Source organism: Hemiscyllium ocellatum, chromosome 23, assembly GCF_020745735.1.
Source record: "Hemiscyllium ocellatum isolate sHemOce1 chromosome 23, sHemOce1.pat.X.cur, whole genome shotgun sequence".
Classification (NCBI taxonomy): domain Eukaryota; kingdom Metazoa; phylum Chordata; class Chondrichthyes; order Orectolobiformes; family Hemiscylliidae; genus Hemiscyllium; species Hemiscyllium ocellatum.
In genome coordinates, this window is record NC_083423.1 from 27,629,361 (window position 1) to 27,648,489 (window position 19,129).

A 19,129-nucleotide genomic window follows, 5' to 3' on the forward strand; every position below is an offset into this window, starting at 1 on the left:
GTTGCTTAATAAATTGTCCTGATACTACTGCATCAAGTGCTTCCTTATTCAAAATTTATTGCTTGTTTTTTGGTGTTCCATGGCAAGATTGGACTTGGGCGAGGAATGTTTGTTATTCGTGGTAAGGGAGGTTGGTAGTTGGAGGAAAGCACCCCATGATAGGCATTCAGGTCATTTGTTTTTTTAAACCTACATTTGGGTGCGCAGTACACAAATATTGAAATTTATTGTTGACACAATACTTGAGAGGAGGACAGTGAAAGAGAAGAGGAGACAGAAGGCTGATGCAATTGGTGGACCTGGGGCAGATGAAACTTAATGCACAGGGGCAGCAGGAAGAACAGGAGAGGCAATATAGAGGATTAACAGGTCTAAATAAGGTGCAGGAGCAAATAATTGAAGGTGGCAGAGCAGGTTCAGAAATTGTTGAACAAAACATATCATCCAAGGCTTTATCAATAAAGGCATGAAATTTAAAATCATAGAAGCCATGGTGTATTGTCATAAACACCAGTTTGTTTTGACAGTATTGTATCCAATGACAATTTATGAAGAGCAGAAAGCATTAGAGGGACTGTACATAATATTATTAGAATGGTTCCAGATATTATGGTCTTCAGCTTATTTGGATAGATTGGAGAACGTGGGGTTGTTATTCTTAGCAAACACTGAAAAGAAAGTTGCTATACGTGTTCAGAGTGATGAGGACTCTGGACAGATTAAATAGGCCTGTACTATTCCCATTGTTGAAAGTGTCAAGAACTAGGCTACAGATTTAAGATGAATAGAAAAACAACCAAAGCTGAGATGAAGAACTTTTGATTTTTTTAAAATGTGGGATTGGAAACTGGAATGTACTGCCTAAGAGTACATTCTGCCTGAGAGAAGAAATATTCAATTGTAGCTTTCAAATGTGGATTTCAAAATGGAACCAGAAATTATTTGATAAGAAAAATATTACAGGGCAATAGGGAAAGGTGAGGAAGTGGAATCAGTTGAGTTGCTCTTACTGAAAGCTGGCACAGACATGACAGATCACATCATTCGATGGCTACATCTTTCTATATCTTTGTAATCTCTCCAAGCTACCCTCAGAGGTATTTGCGCTTACCTAATTTGGACCTCCTGAGCATTCCCAAACTTAGTTTCAACTGCTTTGCCCAGTGATCTGGAATTTCGTTGCTTAACCTCTGTTTCTCTTCCTTTATTGTACTCTTTAAAATCTACTATTTGAACAACCTTTCAGCCAATTGCCCTTAAATCAATATGAACTTAGTGTACTATTTATGTTGATGTACAGGTAGTTCTTCTGTAGTGCAGTGGTTGAGTTCTTGTGCAACCCCGCATTATAGGAAAATCGTGCTTTAGATACTGCGCTTAAAGTGTTAGTGATGTAATCGCGTTACAGCCAACACACATTTTAAAAGTTCACATTATAGAAAGTGTCCTTAATTTATCAATCGCGTGACAGCAAATTCGTGTTAACAATGCATGTCATAGTAGAATGCCTTTGAAACACTTTGAGGTTCCATACAGAATAATAGAATGGCTACAGCAAAGGAAGAGCCCATTTGGTCTTTTCTGATTTGCTCACCCATTTCCATTTTGCCATCTACTGCTGCTGGTCCTTCTGGTATCACACTCTTTACTTGCAGAAATTCATCAGGCTCATCACCACCAATAATGGTGAATCCAAACCCCATGCTGCTCTTCTTCAGTGACGTTGTAAGAAATGTTCCTTTCAGCTGTGAAACATCTCGAGTGAAGAGTGGCTTTTCTAAGTTGATAATGCAAAGATAAAAAAAAATTAAAAACAAGTTTGAGACATTTGTGCCATCACAGTGCTAAAGGCACTGATAGTGTGCAGTTTTTATTTTTATTTTTAACCCTTTTGGTTGGATATTTTAAAATAACCAGTTTATCAATTGTAAATTTATAATACAAAAATTGTTACCAATTTCATAGTTCACAATTTAGTAGGAAATTTAATATGTAAAAGTAATATGTGAAAATGAAAGGGTTAAAAACAATTACTATAAGCATGCTAAAGCGGGTAACAGAAGACCACATTCACTTCCAGTGCCTTTGACAATGAATAAGAAGCTGTGATGTATAATTCCCCACTACAAATGTCTGCTTTACAACAGTGCAGCTTGACTGTGAAGTTGCACTTTGACATACCATACAGCCTGTACATTCCAGCACTGTCAGTCCGATACTGAGACAGGTCATTCGTACTGCGCGACCGCTGAGGCAGAGAGCCTGGGCAGGTATGTTTGGGTCTAGGTAATGTTGATGATGAGCCTTCTACAGTTATAAAGGAGAAAAACCCTCATTCTTAGGCCTTGATCTTATGAATAATGACTATACTCTATAGAATATTGATATTCCATGCTATTTAATTCAAAAGAACATTAATCTCCACCAATTCTACTATGTCCTAGGTTGCAGTTACAGCGTCATTTCTGCTATGATTGATGCTTCAATTACATTATATTTGCTTTTATGCATTAGTCCTGAAACAGTGAAAAGCCTCTTAAAGGTACACTAATAGTAATAAACTTCAGCACGCAAGGAAGACATCACAATAAAAAAGCATTCCAATGTGGTGTCATTTACATACAGTATTATAACGATATTACCTCGGAAACCAGCTGCTGGCATAGGGTAGAGCACTAGATCCTGCTGCAATGGACGTTGCTGCTGCAACTTCTTCTTTGCTTCAAGAACAGGATTTTCAAACTGGGTTTTTCGATTTATGTGACTAAAGCGTCATATGGAAAAAAGAAAAATAGCAAGAGCAGAAGAATGGCACAAAAAAAGCATTGAAATAGAAGTAATCAAGAGTAGGAAATATGCAAGGAAGAAAAAATCCAGAAGACAGTGAAAGGTGACAAAAAACAAAGACACACTTATTATATTGTCCAGGTATTAAGGATATCAATATGTATGTACGTATGTATGTATGCATGTCTGAAAATTTTAGTTCAAACAGAGAGCAAGTTATTCTGTGATGTTCATCACTTTGTAATCACAATTAACAGTTACTAGAACACCATGAAACAGTTAATGCCAGAATTCACCTTAATGTAAAACATGAAAGCATGATGAAAAGCTGAATGTTCAATGAAATTGTAGAATGAAGTAATAACTGTGACACATCGCTTTGGACATATTGTTAAAATTTATACTGTGGATCTGTAATCTTTTTATTCTGAAACATTAAAAATAAGATACTCTTCAGCAAACTTACTCAACATAATAGGTGCCATAGACTGGATCATTTATTTTCTCCCAACCATATGGAAGTTCTGCAATGATAGAAAGATAATCACAGATATACATTTGTAATGATAGCAGTGATTTATACACAAATTATTTCTGTTCTTTATGTAAGAAAATCCCCAGTAGCTGAATTAAACATAGAAATTGAGAACCTAGGTCAAGTGTCAAGGCTCATAATACAGAACACTATTAAGACTGAGAAGAATAAACGGACATAAAGAAAAACATGAAACAAAAATAAAAAGATGTAAAGTATGTGTTTAAAGAGCTAAAAGAATGTAAAAGAGTTAAGTTGTTACACAATTTTAAGAAGATAATATAAGTAAACATGATGTTTGGATTTCAAGTATTTTGGGGGTATATGATGAAGCAACTGCATATAGGAATGTTAGTATACTCGTAGTGTAGATAAAAGTTCAGAGCAATATGGAGACACAAAAACAATGGAAATGGAATAGGATAAAGTTTGGATTCTGGAAATAATTTCCAATCAGATTACATGTTTTTTTCTTGTACATTGGTCACTACTGTGAGAAAAATGCCAAGAAAGAACTCAGATAGGACATCAGTATTATGGATTTTTTGATTTCACCCATTTTAGAGACTCACGAATTTTTGACTGGAAAAGAATCATTGAACGAGAAGACAGCTTGAGCTTCCCTTTTTCTGTTTCATAATGATATGTTTATTACCTGTAATATGGATCCTATAAGTAGGGATGTCTGGGAAAGGGTGGAAACCATTGATAGCTTTGTTATACTTAACCATTTGGTCCAGATGCTGCATTCCTAATTGTGAAAAATCCATAATTAAAATTGAAATTAAATTGCCCAAGGGAAGAGTAACTACCGTCCCACAGACATTGAGAATGGAAAATGTTCATAACATAATATTGCTTTCCACAAACTTTAGTATTAGATCTTCAATTTGAAAATATAATTCCATCAATAGTTTAGTCAGTTGACATACTGCATAACACGTTACTGAAACATAGAGACTATAAAGTCTCAAGGTTGATTCCTGATCTGTACTCATGAGATTGATTTCAGCTGGGGAAGCAGTTGAAGTATCAAACTTGATCTTGATGGCCTAATATTAGATAGTATATTAAAAACAAGTTCCCAGTCTGGATTGATATTTTGTTGTTTATTTTGAAAAATGCCAATGCTTGTTGGTCAGAAAAAGAAAAGATTGGACTCAGCTGCAGTGTGCTCCAACTTACACTTGAGAGTGAGATCAGAGGGCTGATGCTTCTTGGTGAACCACTTCCTGGTAAAAGTCAGTACTTTCAAGAAAGGCCAGGAAACCCACCATAAAAAGAAAACTGAATACAAAATCCCAAGCCTTTACTTTCTGAAATTTAAAGTTTAAGAAGAAACAAATATTTTTGTGAGGCTAAATCTCAACTGAGGAAATTATATTGTTAGGAAAACGAATAGAAATAGCATCGCAGAGTGAAACCATTTCACAAATGTCAATTAATGGTATAACATTATCTATTGGCCATGTATGCAATTCAGAAAGGTAGCTGCAAAAATCTATTTACACATCTCTGGAACAGGTGGGACTTTGAACCCAGACCTCCTGGCTCAAAGGTAGGGATACTGTCACTGAACCACTATATAAGAATTACTACGTTTATACGAGTGAGTCGTAGCTCACTTGAATTTGCCATTCGTATGAAAAATGGCAAATTGTTCCTAGCTTTTGGATTCGACCCAAGAACCTTAAGTTCAAAACACTATGTGGTAGGTGGATCTTGGTTGAAACTTGGTAAACACGATGGCATATTGGGAAACGTGAATGTTGGCAAAATGGTCTGAGGAGCTGGATAGTGAGTCTGATTTCTTTCACACATTGTCAAAAATGGAAAAGTCTGTATATGTGCTGCCTTCTGGAAGCCCAGATTATCCACTTAAGTGGTCAATTCAGGGTTTCTTCCTGTCTTGATAAACCTTTTGACCAAATTGGAGTAGGTTGTCTCTGTGTGAGAGACTGTTCAGTGAAATCTAGTGGTCTCCCAGCAAGCTTTAGGTGGGTGCTCCTTTTGGGTATTTTATGGCCCACAGGGCTAAGGCCTCACCCAAGGTGATGAACTGCCTGGCCTCAGAGACCTGTCTTTCACTTTGCCCCAACCACCATTGTTTGCCTCTCTGGTTCCTGTTGCCATAATAATGACCTGGAACTAAGATAATGGAATTATCTTAGTGCACATTACCATAGCAGTTAAAGTAAGATAGTTAAGATAGTTCAGATAACAACGCCTTGCTCTGGTCAGCAACAGATAATCAGAATAAGCTCAGATACACATGTATATGCGTACATACACTTGCTCAGCAGCACTAAAGTGATCCCAGTTTAACAGCAAGCTTGTAAAGGTAAAATCATATTAATGGTATGACTATAGGTTTACTTCAGCACACTGAAGTTCATCAAAATTACAATATCTAATATCTATTTAATTATTAGCCATTCTCATTAATGCATACTAGAATGGTTATAAACAAGCAGAGTTCAGTACAAATAATTGGGAACTGCCGAAAAATGCTGAACTCACACCATAAATTCTTTTGTTTTAGTTATTAGTTGTCTTAATTATCATTCATGCAAATTAAATACAGTATTTTTAGGAACATTCAATTGTTGAATATTTGAAATATTTGATGTGAATTATACTGATGCCATAAAATTGGACAAAAAGGACAGATAACACAGCGCACATTTCAGTGAGGATAAATTTTAATAAGTTGGATCAAATGTTCACAATAAAGTGCTAGTAAATTATTCTGGTCCCTGCTGTACACAGAGCTATGCTTCTTTGAACAATTTTTAAACAACATTACTGCAGAACATTCACTTGTATAACTGTTTAGGATGGGGCAGAGCTATAATAATACAGTGAGATGTATTCTCACATATGGATCCACAGATTGGCATTAAAAAAGGTGATGAATTTTCTGTGTTATAATTTTGTATGCAGCATACTTGTAAACAGGTAACTCCATTTTTTATGTTGGGTATTTTCTTTATACTTGATTGTAGATTGTGAAGAGTACAAATTCTAGCCTCGGGTGACTGTCTGTGTGGAGTTTGCAAATTCTCCCCATGTCTGTGTGAGTTTCCTCTGGGTGCTCTGGTTTCCTCCCACAGTCCAAAGATGTGCAGGTCAGGTGAATTGGCCATGCTAAATTGCCCATTGTATTAGGTGCATTAGTCAGAGGGGAAATGAGTCTGGCTGGGTTACTCTTCAGAAGGTTGGTGTGGACTGGTTGAGCCGAAGGGCCTGTTTCCACACTGTAGGGAATCTAATCTAATCTAACCTAAAATAAATAGGAAATTCTGACATATTATTCCTATCATATTTTAAATTATTGCTTGAATTTATTAAATTAAATTCTGTTATGACTTAACTGGGAAGAACGCATCAATAATTGTGTCCCACTGTTCCACAAACTGGATAAAATTCCAACTAGACCACCAAGCCCAATTTTCCTGGCTGACTGTTGTGTGGAATAAAATAAATTCACACCAGGTTGTAACAGAAATTAACTCTATTTCTTGTAATACACTTTAACAAATGACACAGAAAAGAAAGTATTTCTAATCTATTTCTACGTGACTAAAAGTACACTCCTTTAAAAACTATAAATTCATACACTCATTCATGATTAAGACAGACAATGTACAGATGATTGAATGTAGATATTATGGTTTAAAAAGAACATTGATAGGTATACAAAATTTAAAAGAACATAAATCCAGATTTCAAGGGTGGGTGAAATTGTCTCACACAGTTCATCTTGATTTTGAGCACAGATGAGATGCTGCTGACTATAAAATGATGGTCATTCTTCACTTTGATAGTTGATCCAGCAAACCTAGTTCTTTTCTTGTTATAAAAATTTTTGATCTTCTTTTAAGCTTTCTGAGTACTTTTTGTTGTTTTCCCATACAGAGTGAGAGATGAATGTTTTCAGTTTGTGGGCTCTGGATGTCTCTGCTGCCCTTGCACTTGCAGCTTTGTAACGAACTGCAGCTCAACCAGAGTGCTGCTGTCAGACAGAATTTCTTCAACTCAGAGACACTTCAAGCATTCCACTCCCTGATTCAAAATGCAATATTGTCTTGAAAAGCTGAAATGTGCAGCACTTGGTTTTTCCCAAATCAACTTGTAGTCTCAAAAAAATGGACTCTTACAATGTGAATGCCACCAAGAAATTTCTTTAAACCAATTTTATTCAGAAAACAGTAAGAATGTTGCTTTTTCTTATTGTGGCCAAATAAGCCTAAGAATCCACTGCAGCGAAATAAACAATATAAGTCATCAATATTTTGGAAAGATGCATTATAACAGGTACTTGGTGAAATGGCATATGACTTCTGCATGTGCACTGCTTTGTAGACACCAAATGTCAATTCTGAGAAGTACCACAAATGAAAGGAAATCCATTTCCTCAGTGTTTGGGTAGTATGTAATCACATACACAGAGTTATGCAGATCAATACGTGTTATTTGGCAATAGTTGTAATGCTTTCATTTGTGGCAGTCTGCAATGTCATTTGCATCTGAGCCACCACACCAAAATAGAGGGAAACTGGGTGACAAGGACCATCATTTGACAACATAGCACGCTACACCAGTATGGACAAAAACCATGCTGCCACATGAAATGCCAGAGAGCACACAATTGGGGTGCTTAAACTGTCTTCACTGCATGGACCATTTTAAAAGAGATTCACAGTGCTAAGATTTGTGATGATCTCTATGCTTGCTTGTGTCATATTCCATATTCTTTTCATATAGTTCAAAATTATTGGAAGGATTAATAGCTGGATTATCAGCTTGTTTAAGCTGCCGTGAATGCTTCTACCATGAATGACAATTCATGTAAACCAATCAAGACTGATGTTTTGGTCTTACAGACCAGAGTGCACAATCACACATTCATGGGAAAACAGCTTTGCCACTTGGTATATGGCGAACAGCTGAAAAGAAAGGTGGAAGAGGAGAAAAAGGAAGGGAAAAGACAACTAATACAATCCTTTTCTAGCCAGCCTACTCCCACCCTCCCCTCCGGGCACCTTTCCCAGCCACTGCAGGAATTGCAAAACGTGCGCCCACACCTCCTCCCTCACCAACATCCAAGACTCCAAAAGGAGCCTTCCACATCCATCAAAGTTTCACCTACACATCCACCAATGTCACTTATTATATCCGTTGCTCCCGATGCGGTCTCCTCTACATTGGGGAGGCTGGACACCTCCTTGCAGAGCACCTCAGAGAACATCTCCGGGACACCCGCACCAATCAACCCCACCACCCACATTTCAACTCTCCCTCCCACTCTGCTGAGGATATGCAGGTCCTGGCCTCCGCCATCACTGCTCCCTCACCACCCGACACCTGGAGGAAGAACACTTCATCTTCCGTCTCGGAACACTTCAACCCCAGGGCATCAATGTGCACTTCACCAGTTTCCTCATTTCCCCTCCTTCCACCTTACCCCAGTTCCAACCTTCCAGCTAAGCACCGTCCCCATGACCTGTCCTACCTGCCAATCTCCATTCCCACCTAACCGCTCCACCCTCCCCTCTGACCTATCGCCTCCACTCCCACCCCCATTCACCTATTATACTCTTTGCTACCTTCTTCACAGCTCCCCACCCCACCACCCCCATTTATCTCTCCACCCTGGAGGCTCCCTGCCTCTATTCCTGATGAAGGGCTTTTGCCTGAAACATCGATTTTCCTGCTCCTCGGATACTGCCTGACCTGCTGTCCTTTTTCAGCACTACTCCGATCTAAACTTCTGTAACCAACGAATCTAGTGGCAAAAACCAATGGAAGCATTCCTCATTTTCTTCTTGCCAAAATTCCACACTTGCCATCCTTCAGTCACAGACAATCATAGTATCTGTTTTGCCACAATCACAAATAAAAAAACCATGAAATAAATAGTCAATGTAAATTTATAAATCAAGCCATGACATATTGCATTCAAACATCAATTACATTGTTAGTGGATGCAGCATGATTGGTGAGAGGCGAGCCTTGCAGGATGACCTTGAGCAGCAATAACATTTGTAGGTCTGGTTGCAGAGTGCAATGTATCAGCTTGAATGGCAGCCATCTAGGTTTATCACTAATGCAAAGGCACTAGTGGAGTGCCAGTTGTGAGAAGGTGATTGTAGTTAGGTTGAAAGAGGACACCAATAATATGCTTCACCATGGCAACCTGGCCGATTACCATCCAATCAATCTATTTTTGTTCATCAGTAAAGTGATGGAAAGTGATATCAACAGTGCTATCAAGCAGTACCGGCTTAGCAACAATTTACTTAGTGACTCCCTGTTTGGATTCTGCCAGGGCAATTCAGCTACTGACCTCATTACAGCCTTGGTTCAAACATGGACAAAAGAGCTGAATTCTACAGGTGAAGTGAGGAAGACAGCCCTTGAAATCAAAAGCGCCATTCAATTGAATGTTGCATCAAGGAGCCCTAGTAAAACTCCTTACATAAACATACTGACTACAAGCGCAGGTCAGAGGCTCGGAATACAGAAGTGAGTAACTCACCTCCTACCTCCCCAAAGCCTGTATACCATCTACAAGGCACAAGTCAGGAATATGATGGAATATTGCTCTCTACCTAGATTGGTGCAGCTTCAACAACACGCAAGAAGCTTGACTCCATCCAGGACAAAACACTTGATTGGCATCACATTCACAAATATCCGCTCCCTCCATCACTGACACTGAGTAGCAGCAGTATGTACTATCCACAAGACGCACTGCAGAAATTCACAAAAGATCCTTAGCATCATCCAAACCCTCGACCACTTCCATCTTGAAGTACAAGGGCAGCAGATACATAGGAACATCGCCACCTGCAAGTTGCCCTCCAAACCACTCACAACCCTGACTTGGAAATACATTGTCATTTCTTCTATGTTGCTGGATCAAAATCCTGGAATTCCTTCTCTAAAGGCATTGTAGGTCAATCTAAAGCAGGAGGACTGCAGCGGTTCAAGAAGGCAGCTCACCACCACCTTCTCAAGGGCAACTAAGGATGGGCAATAAATGTTGGCCAGCCAGTGATGCTCACATCCCATAAATGAAACAAAAAAAAGGTGTCAAGTTTTTCTTATCTCCTTGATAATGACCAGAGTTTTTTTTGTTGACAAATCTGCCTATTCACCACACATTTTGTTATGGATACCCATTAACCTTTTTTTCCTTGTAGGACACCCTATTAAAATCCTTTACAGTGGAATCTGAGGGATCTGGGTCTTGGCTATAGAGCACTTGCATCTGGTCACTTACCAAATCCTGCTCAATGTCTTTATATTTTAATGTGAGGGCTTCAAAAGAAGGTTTAAAGGTGGCCAAATCTACAGTTTCTCCCAACACATTAATATATCCCCCACATTGGCTTAACACTTACCCTCTGTTGATCATCAGTCATCACAGTTGGCACCATACTAGCCGTGCAACCCATCTATTTCTTACATCCCAGTAATTAATTGACAAACACATCAAATCTAAACTGATCGCATTTTTGACATGATTGCCTGATTGGATCCAATAATAAAACTTTATTTTTTGACTGGTGTTTGATTTATTACCATTCTGTTCCAATATTCTTCCCCATTCCTATCCTATGTTTCTGGATGCTGAGAGCCACCATTTTGCTTCTATTAGTGACAGGTGAGGGAATAGAATTTTTGAAAGAGAAGGTTCTCTAGCATTGAACTTACAAAGTAATAAACTCAGAACTTGCAGGTGAATGACATATTCAGACAGGAATTATTTAGATAACAAATCAAAGGAAGCAGGAGGCTTCAAAAAAAGGAAAGCAGGGTCTCAGATGAGCCTGTAGAATTAACACAGTCAAAAGAAAAGTCATGACAAAAACAGGATTCAAACATAAATGGAAAGCAACATGGCTGGATGTTTTGCAGGTGAAATGGGCCTTGCTAATTTTGTTTGTACAACATACTTACACCAGAGTAACTATAAATGATCATAACCATTTGGGGGAAGTAGCAGTCCCAGCCCCACATGTTATGTATCTAAGAAAAATATTAACACTTTACATTAAAAATGGCAGAAAACTGAAGAAAGGAAAGGCAAATGATGAATAGTTGTTCAGACTTAATGTGTGCTGGAGGGAGGTTTGGTGCAGGTGCCCTGAAGTTTGGGTCTGTTTGAATAAGGGTGTAGAAATGGTTGTGCTATTTTCATCAAAGCAATCATGCCCTGAGCACTCATTGTCTCTCAATACCCAAAACCCTCATAGCTTTGACCATTTAGATTACCCAATTTCTAGATAGTTCAATAACTTCCAGTTCCTGAAGTCCTGTACTCTTAAATGCACATCTCATTTACAACGCACAGGGTAACTTTTAAGTACAGTAGGCTACCTATAAATGGTGCTGATACAGCACAAACTTGAGCATCTGCTGAGCATTGCAGCCACTTGTCTGCATGTTTAGCATTGATAACATGAAAATCAGCAGTCAGCACACAGAAATTTCAAATAATTAATGGCCACCTTCTGCACCATAATAATTCATTCAGATACCCAAGCACATTTTGGGCCCTGTCCAAATTCACAGGACAACCCTTTCAGGTAGATCTTCTAAGGATGTAAACCTTCAAAATGCCTCAATTATGATATAGACCACGCTTCAATAACAACAGTTTGTACTTTTATGGCATCTTGAAGGTAAGAAATGTCCCAAGGTGCTTTACAGGAGCATTATAAAACAAAAAGAAGGGTCTGAGTCATACAAGGGATATTAGGCTACAAGCCAAAAGCTTGGACAAGGAGGTAGGTTTCAAGAAGCATTTTAAAGTGAAAATGAGATAGAAAAATCGAGGGAGGGGATTTCAGAACTAGGACCTTTGCAATTAAATACACAGACATCAATGCATACAGTAATTATGATTGGGAATGAGCCAAAGGCCAGAGTTAGAGGTGTGCCATCACCTTAAAACATTGTGGAGTTGAAAGAGGGTTCAGAAAAGATTTATTAGGATGTTGCCAGGAATGAAGAGTTTGAGTTATAAAAAAGATTGGATAGGCTGGACTATTTTTACTGGAGTATAGGAGGTTGAGGGGTGATCTTATAGAAGTTTATAACATCATGAGGGGCATGGATAAGGTGAAGAGCAAAGGTCTTTTCCCTAGGGTGGGGGAGTTCAAAACTAGGTGGCATATTTTTAAGGTGATAGGAGAAGATTTAAAAAGGACATGAAGGGCAACTGTTTTTCAATCAGAGTGTGGTTAGTGCGTAGAATGAACTGCCAGAGGAAATGGTGGGTGCAGGTACAGTTAGAGCATTTAAAAGACCTTTGGATAAGTACATAAATAGGAAAGGTTTGCAAAACACAGGCAAGTGGGACAAGTTTAGTTTGGGAACACGGTTGGCATGGACTGGCTGGACCAAAGTGTCTGTTACCATGCTGTACGACTCTTTGAGATTATAGAGTTAGGGAAGGAAAAGACCATGGAGAGATTGGAAAAGAAGAGAAAGAATTTAAAATCATGCCTTTAACATTTCAATGTACAGTGCAGAATTCACCATGAATACATAAATAAGCAATAAATTATTCGGTACACTGCGATTACATTTTTAACAATTAATAGACAAAGATAGTCAATTAATTGGAAAGACTAAAATCACCTAATAAGCATTTCGTTTTGTACAGCAAACACTAAACTTACTAGAAACTTTTGATTTTTCCATCCCTCAACCACAGTTGTGACAGTCATATCTGAGTAATAGCTCCAGTATTTTGAACAGCACTATGTAGTGAAAGGTACTAGTTGTTAGCTGTTTTTCTAACTAACAAACATTCCTTTTCCTAGCTAAACACAGTTTTAACTAGGCTTGACAACACTGTTTGGCAATCTGGAAGCACCACTTGACATTGCCAGGAGTAATTAAGCATGTGTGAAGAAAAATTTTAAACTTTTGTAAAATATTTCTACAACTGTTGAGCATGTGTTGAGAAACAATGCTCAACAGCTAGATCATTAAGAATGCTTCAATTTTTTTTTCAAGTCATAGTTTATAATAATTGAAGTGATATTCTTCACATGAAAACTTTTGATGCAAGCAAAGTACTGTAAAATGATATATAATACAAATGGCTGTTTAACAAATATGGGTGGTGTAAATGGTAGATGAGAAAAGGAATGCTAACTAATGGATAATGATGTCACAAAGACATGAATAAAACAAACACATGATTATAATATTCAAAATAATAGTCAACTTAATCCATGGATGAACCATGAGTAATCAATGAAAATACAAGAAAAAATATTTTCTGCAACCCTTTCTACAGTTAATTTTATTGTATTTTGTAAGAAAAAAAGATAATTCACATCACATATAGTAAACACTTGCAAGAATTTTACAAACCTTTTTAAAACATATTATAACAATTTTGTTTTGCCTTATGGCCAACCTTCTTTCCCTAGTCATGGTTGAGTTTTCTTGCCTGGCTATTTACATTCCTAGCACTGATCGATCCACTTGAAGAATCTCGTATATTAGCATTAGGATGAAAGGCTTGAAGAGAGGTGTGAGCATAAATAGTCACTGCCCAAAGGCTTTCTCTCTCTCTCTCTCTCTCTCTATTTGCTCATAGTACCGACAAAACTTTGGCTCGAGGGATGACTTTCAATAGATCGCAGCAAGGTAGCTGCTCTGCTACTTACGAAATCCTGAACAAGAATCAGGTTGTCTACAAATAATTTAGCACTAGTTTCCACACAAACATGCTGTATGTTTATGGAAGAGAGGCAGTACCAGTACGGTTGCATTCCTGCCTTGATTCAAGTGGCACTATGCAGTGAATGGAGTCATCATTCTGGGTCTAAAATCTAATGCATCCAGAAATCATAGTAAACTTTGCAAAGTCTCCTGTTGGCTGAGTATCCTGCTGAAAGGATGTATTACTAAATATAAATTTCTGGAACTGAGCAGTAACTTTGTGTCCTTCACGGGTGCACTAAGGCCTGTAGGCCTCAGCTGCAAACATATTCTGAACTTAAAAGAATTGTAGGTAGAAGGCCAGTGACGTTACAGTCATAGAAGCTTACAGGAAAGAAAGTTCTTTGATTCACAATGTAAGTCTTTGAAGTAGCATTATGTTTAGTCCCACAGTCCTGCTTTCATCTGAAATCAAGTTGGCTTCCACCACCTTTTCAAGGAGAGTGCTCTGGATCCTGACAATACTCAACGTGAAGCTTCCTTGTTAACACTCTGGATTTCTTAAAAATTATTTTAGAAAACCATATCATTTGGAAAACCACACTGAGGTTGTATCTCGAGGGTAAGCAGAACAGTCAAAACCTTTGCAACCTCTCCTCATAATGGAAGACTCTGAATCCTGGTAACACCCTTCTCCATATCTTAAGTTCTTTTCATCTTTCCTGGTATGTGGATCCCCCAATTTCCCACAACACTCTGGCTGAGGCTTAAGAAGTGATTTCTATAATCTCTGCTTGACCTCTGCTTTTTCAACTCCATCAACTATTTTGTCATGCTTTGTATCATTTGCAAACATAATGGAGACATGAGTGATTAGAAATCTTCCTCCTTTGCCTCTATGCTGAATGTAGTAACTGGGGCATCACATTACGGAAAATCTGCTTTGATATTTTTTGATTTTAATAAGTAGTGTTCATTGAATTTCCAATAATTTTTCCCCATAACCTGAATAGTAATATAATTTAATATAGTTTTAAATATCAAAATATCTAACATTAGAAACTACTGTGTACTTTTGCCAAAAATGTAATTTTTACACAATGCCTGTCCTTTTTAATCCAGTCACAGCACAAACAGTTTCATATCCAAATGTGTTAAATGCAATGGCTGCAGTTTAAACCAATACCAATACCTATTGTTATAATATTTTTCTGGTTAGTTCTGACTTCCAGATAAAATAATTAGATCCCAATAAAATGTGAGATTGGTTACTTTATATAGAGTCATAGAATAATATAGCATGGAGACAGGCCCTTCAGCCCAAACTGATCCATGCTGACCATGGTACCCACTCAGCTAGTTCCGATTGCCCACATTTGGTTCACATTCCACTAAACCCCTCCCATCCATGTACCTATCCAAATGTTTTGTAAATGTTGCTATTGCACTTGCTTAAATCACTTTCTCTGGCAGCTCACGCACATATGCAGTACTCTCTATGTGAAGAAGTTGCCCCTCAGGTCCTTCTTAAATCTTTCCCCTCCTACCTTAAACCTATGCCCTCTAGTTTTCAATTCCTCATCGCTGGGAAATAGACTATAAGCATTCATCATAACTATATCCCTCATGATTGTATACACCTAGTAAGGTCACCGCTCATTCTCCTATGTTCCAAGGAATAAAGTCCGATTCTACCAACCTCTCCCTATAATTCAGGCCTACTAGTCCTGACAACATCCTTGTAAATCTTCTTTGCACTCTTTCCAGTTGAACTATGAGTTTCCTATAATAAGGTGACCAAAATTATGCACAATAATCCAAATGTGGCCTCACCAATGACTTATACAATTGGAACCTAATGTCCCAACTCCTATACTCAATGCCTCGACTGATGAAAGCCAGCAAGCTAACTGCCTTCTTCACCACCCTGTCTATCTGTGACACCACTTTCAAAGAACTATGTCTCTGTTCCACAACATTCCTCAGGACCTTAACATTTACGTATAAGTCCTACCTTGGTTTGACTTTCTAAAACGCAATACCTTACACTTATCTGGACTGAACTGCATTCGCCAATTCTCAGCTCACTTCCTCGTCTGATCAAGATCCTTCTGTATTTTTTGATAAACTTCCTGACTATCAACGATACCTCCAAATTTTGTGTCACCTGCAAATTTATTAATTATGCCTTGTACATTCACATCCAGATTATTTATGTAAATAACAAAGAAAAATGGTACTAGCACCGACCCTTGTGGCATACCACTAGCCATAGGCTGCCAGTCTGAGAAACAACCTTCAACCATCACCCTCAGTTTCCTATCATTGAGCCAACTTTGAATCCAATTAGCTAGCTCTCCCTGGATCCTATGCAATCTAACCTCATGACTAGGGACTGGATTAGAGTGGTGCTGGAAAAGCACAGCAGTTCAGACAGCATCTGAGGAGCAGGAAAATCGACGCTTCGGGCAAAAGCCCTTCATCAGGAATACAGGCAGAGTGCTTGAAGGGTGGGGATAAATGAGAGGAGGGTGGGGTGGAGAGAAAGTAGCATAGAGTACAATAGGTGAGTGGGGATGGGGATGAAGGTGATAGGTCAGGGAGGAGGGTGGGGGAAGGTAGCAAAGAGTACAATGGGTGGATGGGGATGGGATGAAGGTGATAGGTCAGAGAGGAGGGTGGAGTGGATAGGTGGAAAAGAAGATAGACAGGTAGGACAGGTCATGGGGATGGTGCTGAGCTGGAAGTTTGGAACTGGGTGAGGTGGGGGAAGGGGAAATGAGGAAACTGGTGAAGTCCATATTGATGCCCTGGGGGTGAAGTGTTCTGAGGCGAAAGTTGAGGCATTCTTCCTCCAGGCTTTGGGTGGTAAGGGAGCGGCAGTGATGGAGGCCCAGGACCTCCATGTCCTCGGGTGAATGGGAGGGGGAGTTAAAATGTTGGGCCATAGGGCGGTGTGGTTGATTGGTGTGGGTGTCCCAGAGATGTTCCCTTAAGCGCTCTGCTAGGAGGCATCCAGTCTCCCCAAAGTAGAGGAGACCGCATTGGGAGCAACGGATACAATAAATGATATTGGTGGATGTTCAGGTAAAACTTTGATGGATGTGGAAGGCTCCTTTAGGTCCTTGGATGGAGGTGAGGGAGGAGGTGTGGGCGCAGGTTTTGCAATTCCTGTGGTGGCTGGGGAAGGTGCCAGGACGGAAGGGTGGGTTGTTGGGGTGCATGTACCTGACCAGGTGGTCATGGAGGGAAGTCTTTGCGGAAGACGGAAAGGGGTGGGGAGGGAAATATATCCCTGGTGGTGGGGTCCGTTTAGAGGTGGCAGAAATGTTGGTGGATGATTTGGTTTATGTGAAGGTTGGTAGGGTGGAAGGTGAGCACCAGGGGGGTTCTGTCCTTGTTAGGATTGGAGGGGTGGGGTCTGAGGGCAGAGGTGCGGGATGTGGATGAGATGCGTTGGAGGGCATCTTTAACCACGTGGGAAGGGAAATTGTGGTCTCTAAAGAAGGAGACCATCTGGTGTGTTCTGTGGTGGAACTGGTCCTCCTGACAGCAGATACGGTGGAGGCGGAGGAACACAGAATACGGGATGGCATTTTTAGCCTAGGTGAAAGCGAGTACTGCAGATGCTGGAGATTAGAGTCGAAAGTGTGGTGCTGGAAAAGCACAGCAGGTCAGGCAGCATCCGAGGAGCAGGAAAATCGATGTTTCGGGCAAAAGCCTTTTACAACTAGCCTGCCATGCAGAACCTTGTCAAAGGCTTTATTAAAGTCCATTTGGACAACATCCAGTGCACTACTCTCATTTATTCTCTTGTTACCTCTTCAAAAAACTCTAAACGTTTTGTCAGACATGACTTGTTGCCCACCAACTCAAGATGGAAGGTCCTTGGCAAATATTTCAGACATAATTACTGTACTTAAGTATAAAGGTTCAAAACAAAACCAAAAATCAATTTGGAACCTACCAAAAGGTATGTCAGGCCAATGTGGGTTCTTCAGCAGCAATTCAGTGTACAGATCTTAACCAGTTGCTATTAATATAGCTTTCATTGGAAAAAGGATATTACAGTATTGTTATTTACTAACTGTTTATTTATTCTTAAGTACAGTCAATTTATTGTCAAACTCTTACACAGTGGCTGACATGTTGCTCTATTGGTTTTGGCGATAGAAAAAAGAATCTTTGCAGACAGTGGTTATTAAATTTTTAAAGTAATGAATACATTTTTTTTCTGGTGTTATCCTGGACAGTAATTAAGGCATTAATTAGGTATTAGAATTAGTGTCAACGTAATAAGGAACTAGTATTCACTGCCCTAATTGAATGTAAACATTGGTTTATATAAACTATCATTGGTATTTGAGAATATTTAGCAAACTGAATATAATCAGGAGCAGGAAGGCTAAAAACACCTTGCAAATTTTGCAGTGTGAGGCCAGTTTACTGTCTTCTTTGTTGAGATAAATATGCAACATCTCTTTAACTTTAAAATTGGTGCACAATCTGATAGTTTCAGGAGAAGTTTATTTTTTCTTTTGCTATCTTCCTTGGCAGCCTTTTTGATCTTGCATCTTTGTTCGTCAAAATTGGCAGTATACTCTGTCTTAACTGTTATGTTTATTGGCAATGATTCGCCTTCAGTTTGCCCGCTAATCTTTAGTGTGGCTTCTTGCTCAATTCACAATCTCTTTTTTTTTTCTAATAAATCTGTTCAGCGACAATATGGCATACCTCTACAATACACACTGCAGAAATTCACAAAGATCCTCAGACAGTATCTTCCAAACACCGACCACTTTCATCTGAAGGACAAGGGCAGCAAATATATGGGAACACCACCTTCAAACTCCTCTCCAAACGACTCAGTATCCTGACTTGGAAATATATCACCCTTCCTTCACTGTTGGATCAAAATTGTGGAATTCCCTCCTGAATGACATTGTTGGTTAACCCACAGCAGGTGGACTGCAGCAGTTGAAGAAGGCAGCTGACTACCACCTTCTCAAGAGCAACTAGAAATGGGCAATAAATGCTGGCCAATCAGCGGTGTCCACAACCAACAAAATGACTCAGAACTCAACACCCGAGTGTTATGGTTTAAAAGACAAAGTG

At 39.1% G+C, this 19,129-nt stretch overlaps 1 protein-coding gene across 2 annotated transcripts in view; it reads right to left on the minus strand.

Moving 5' to 3' along the window:
• magi2a (membrane associated guanylate kinase, WW and PDZ domain containing 2a) overlaps nucleotides 1-19,129 on the minus strand; it is a 241,663-nt gene that overhangs the window by 122,451 nt on the left and 100,083 nt on the right. For both annotated transcript variants that reach the window (XM_060842832.1, XM_060842833.1), the window contains exons 6-8: nucleotides 3,254-3,311; nucleotides 2,643-2,764; nucleotides 1,595-1,777 (exon numbers count right to left, since the gene is read on the minus strand). In XM_060842832.1, the coding sequence (XP_060698815.1) occupies nucleotides 1,595-1,777; nucleotides 2,643-2,764; nucleotides 3,254-3,311 (363 nt within the window). The remainder of the gene's footprint in view (nucleotides 1-1,594; nucleotides 1,778-2,642; nucleotides 2,765-3,253; nucleotides 3,312-19,129) is intronic.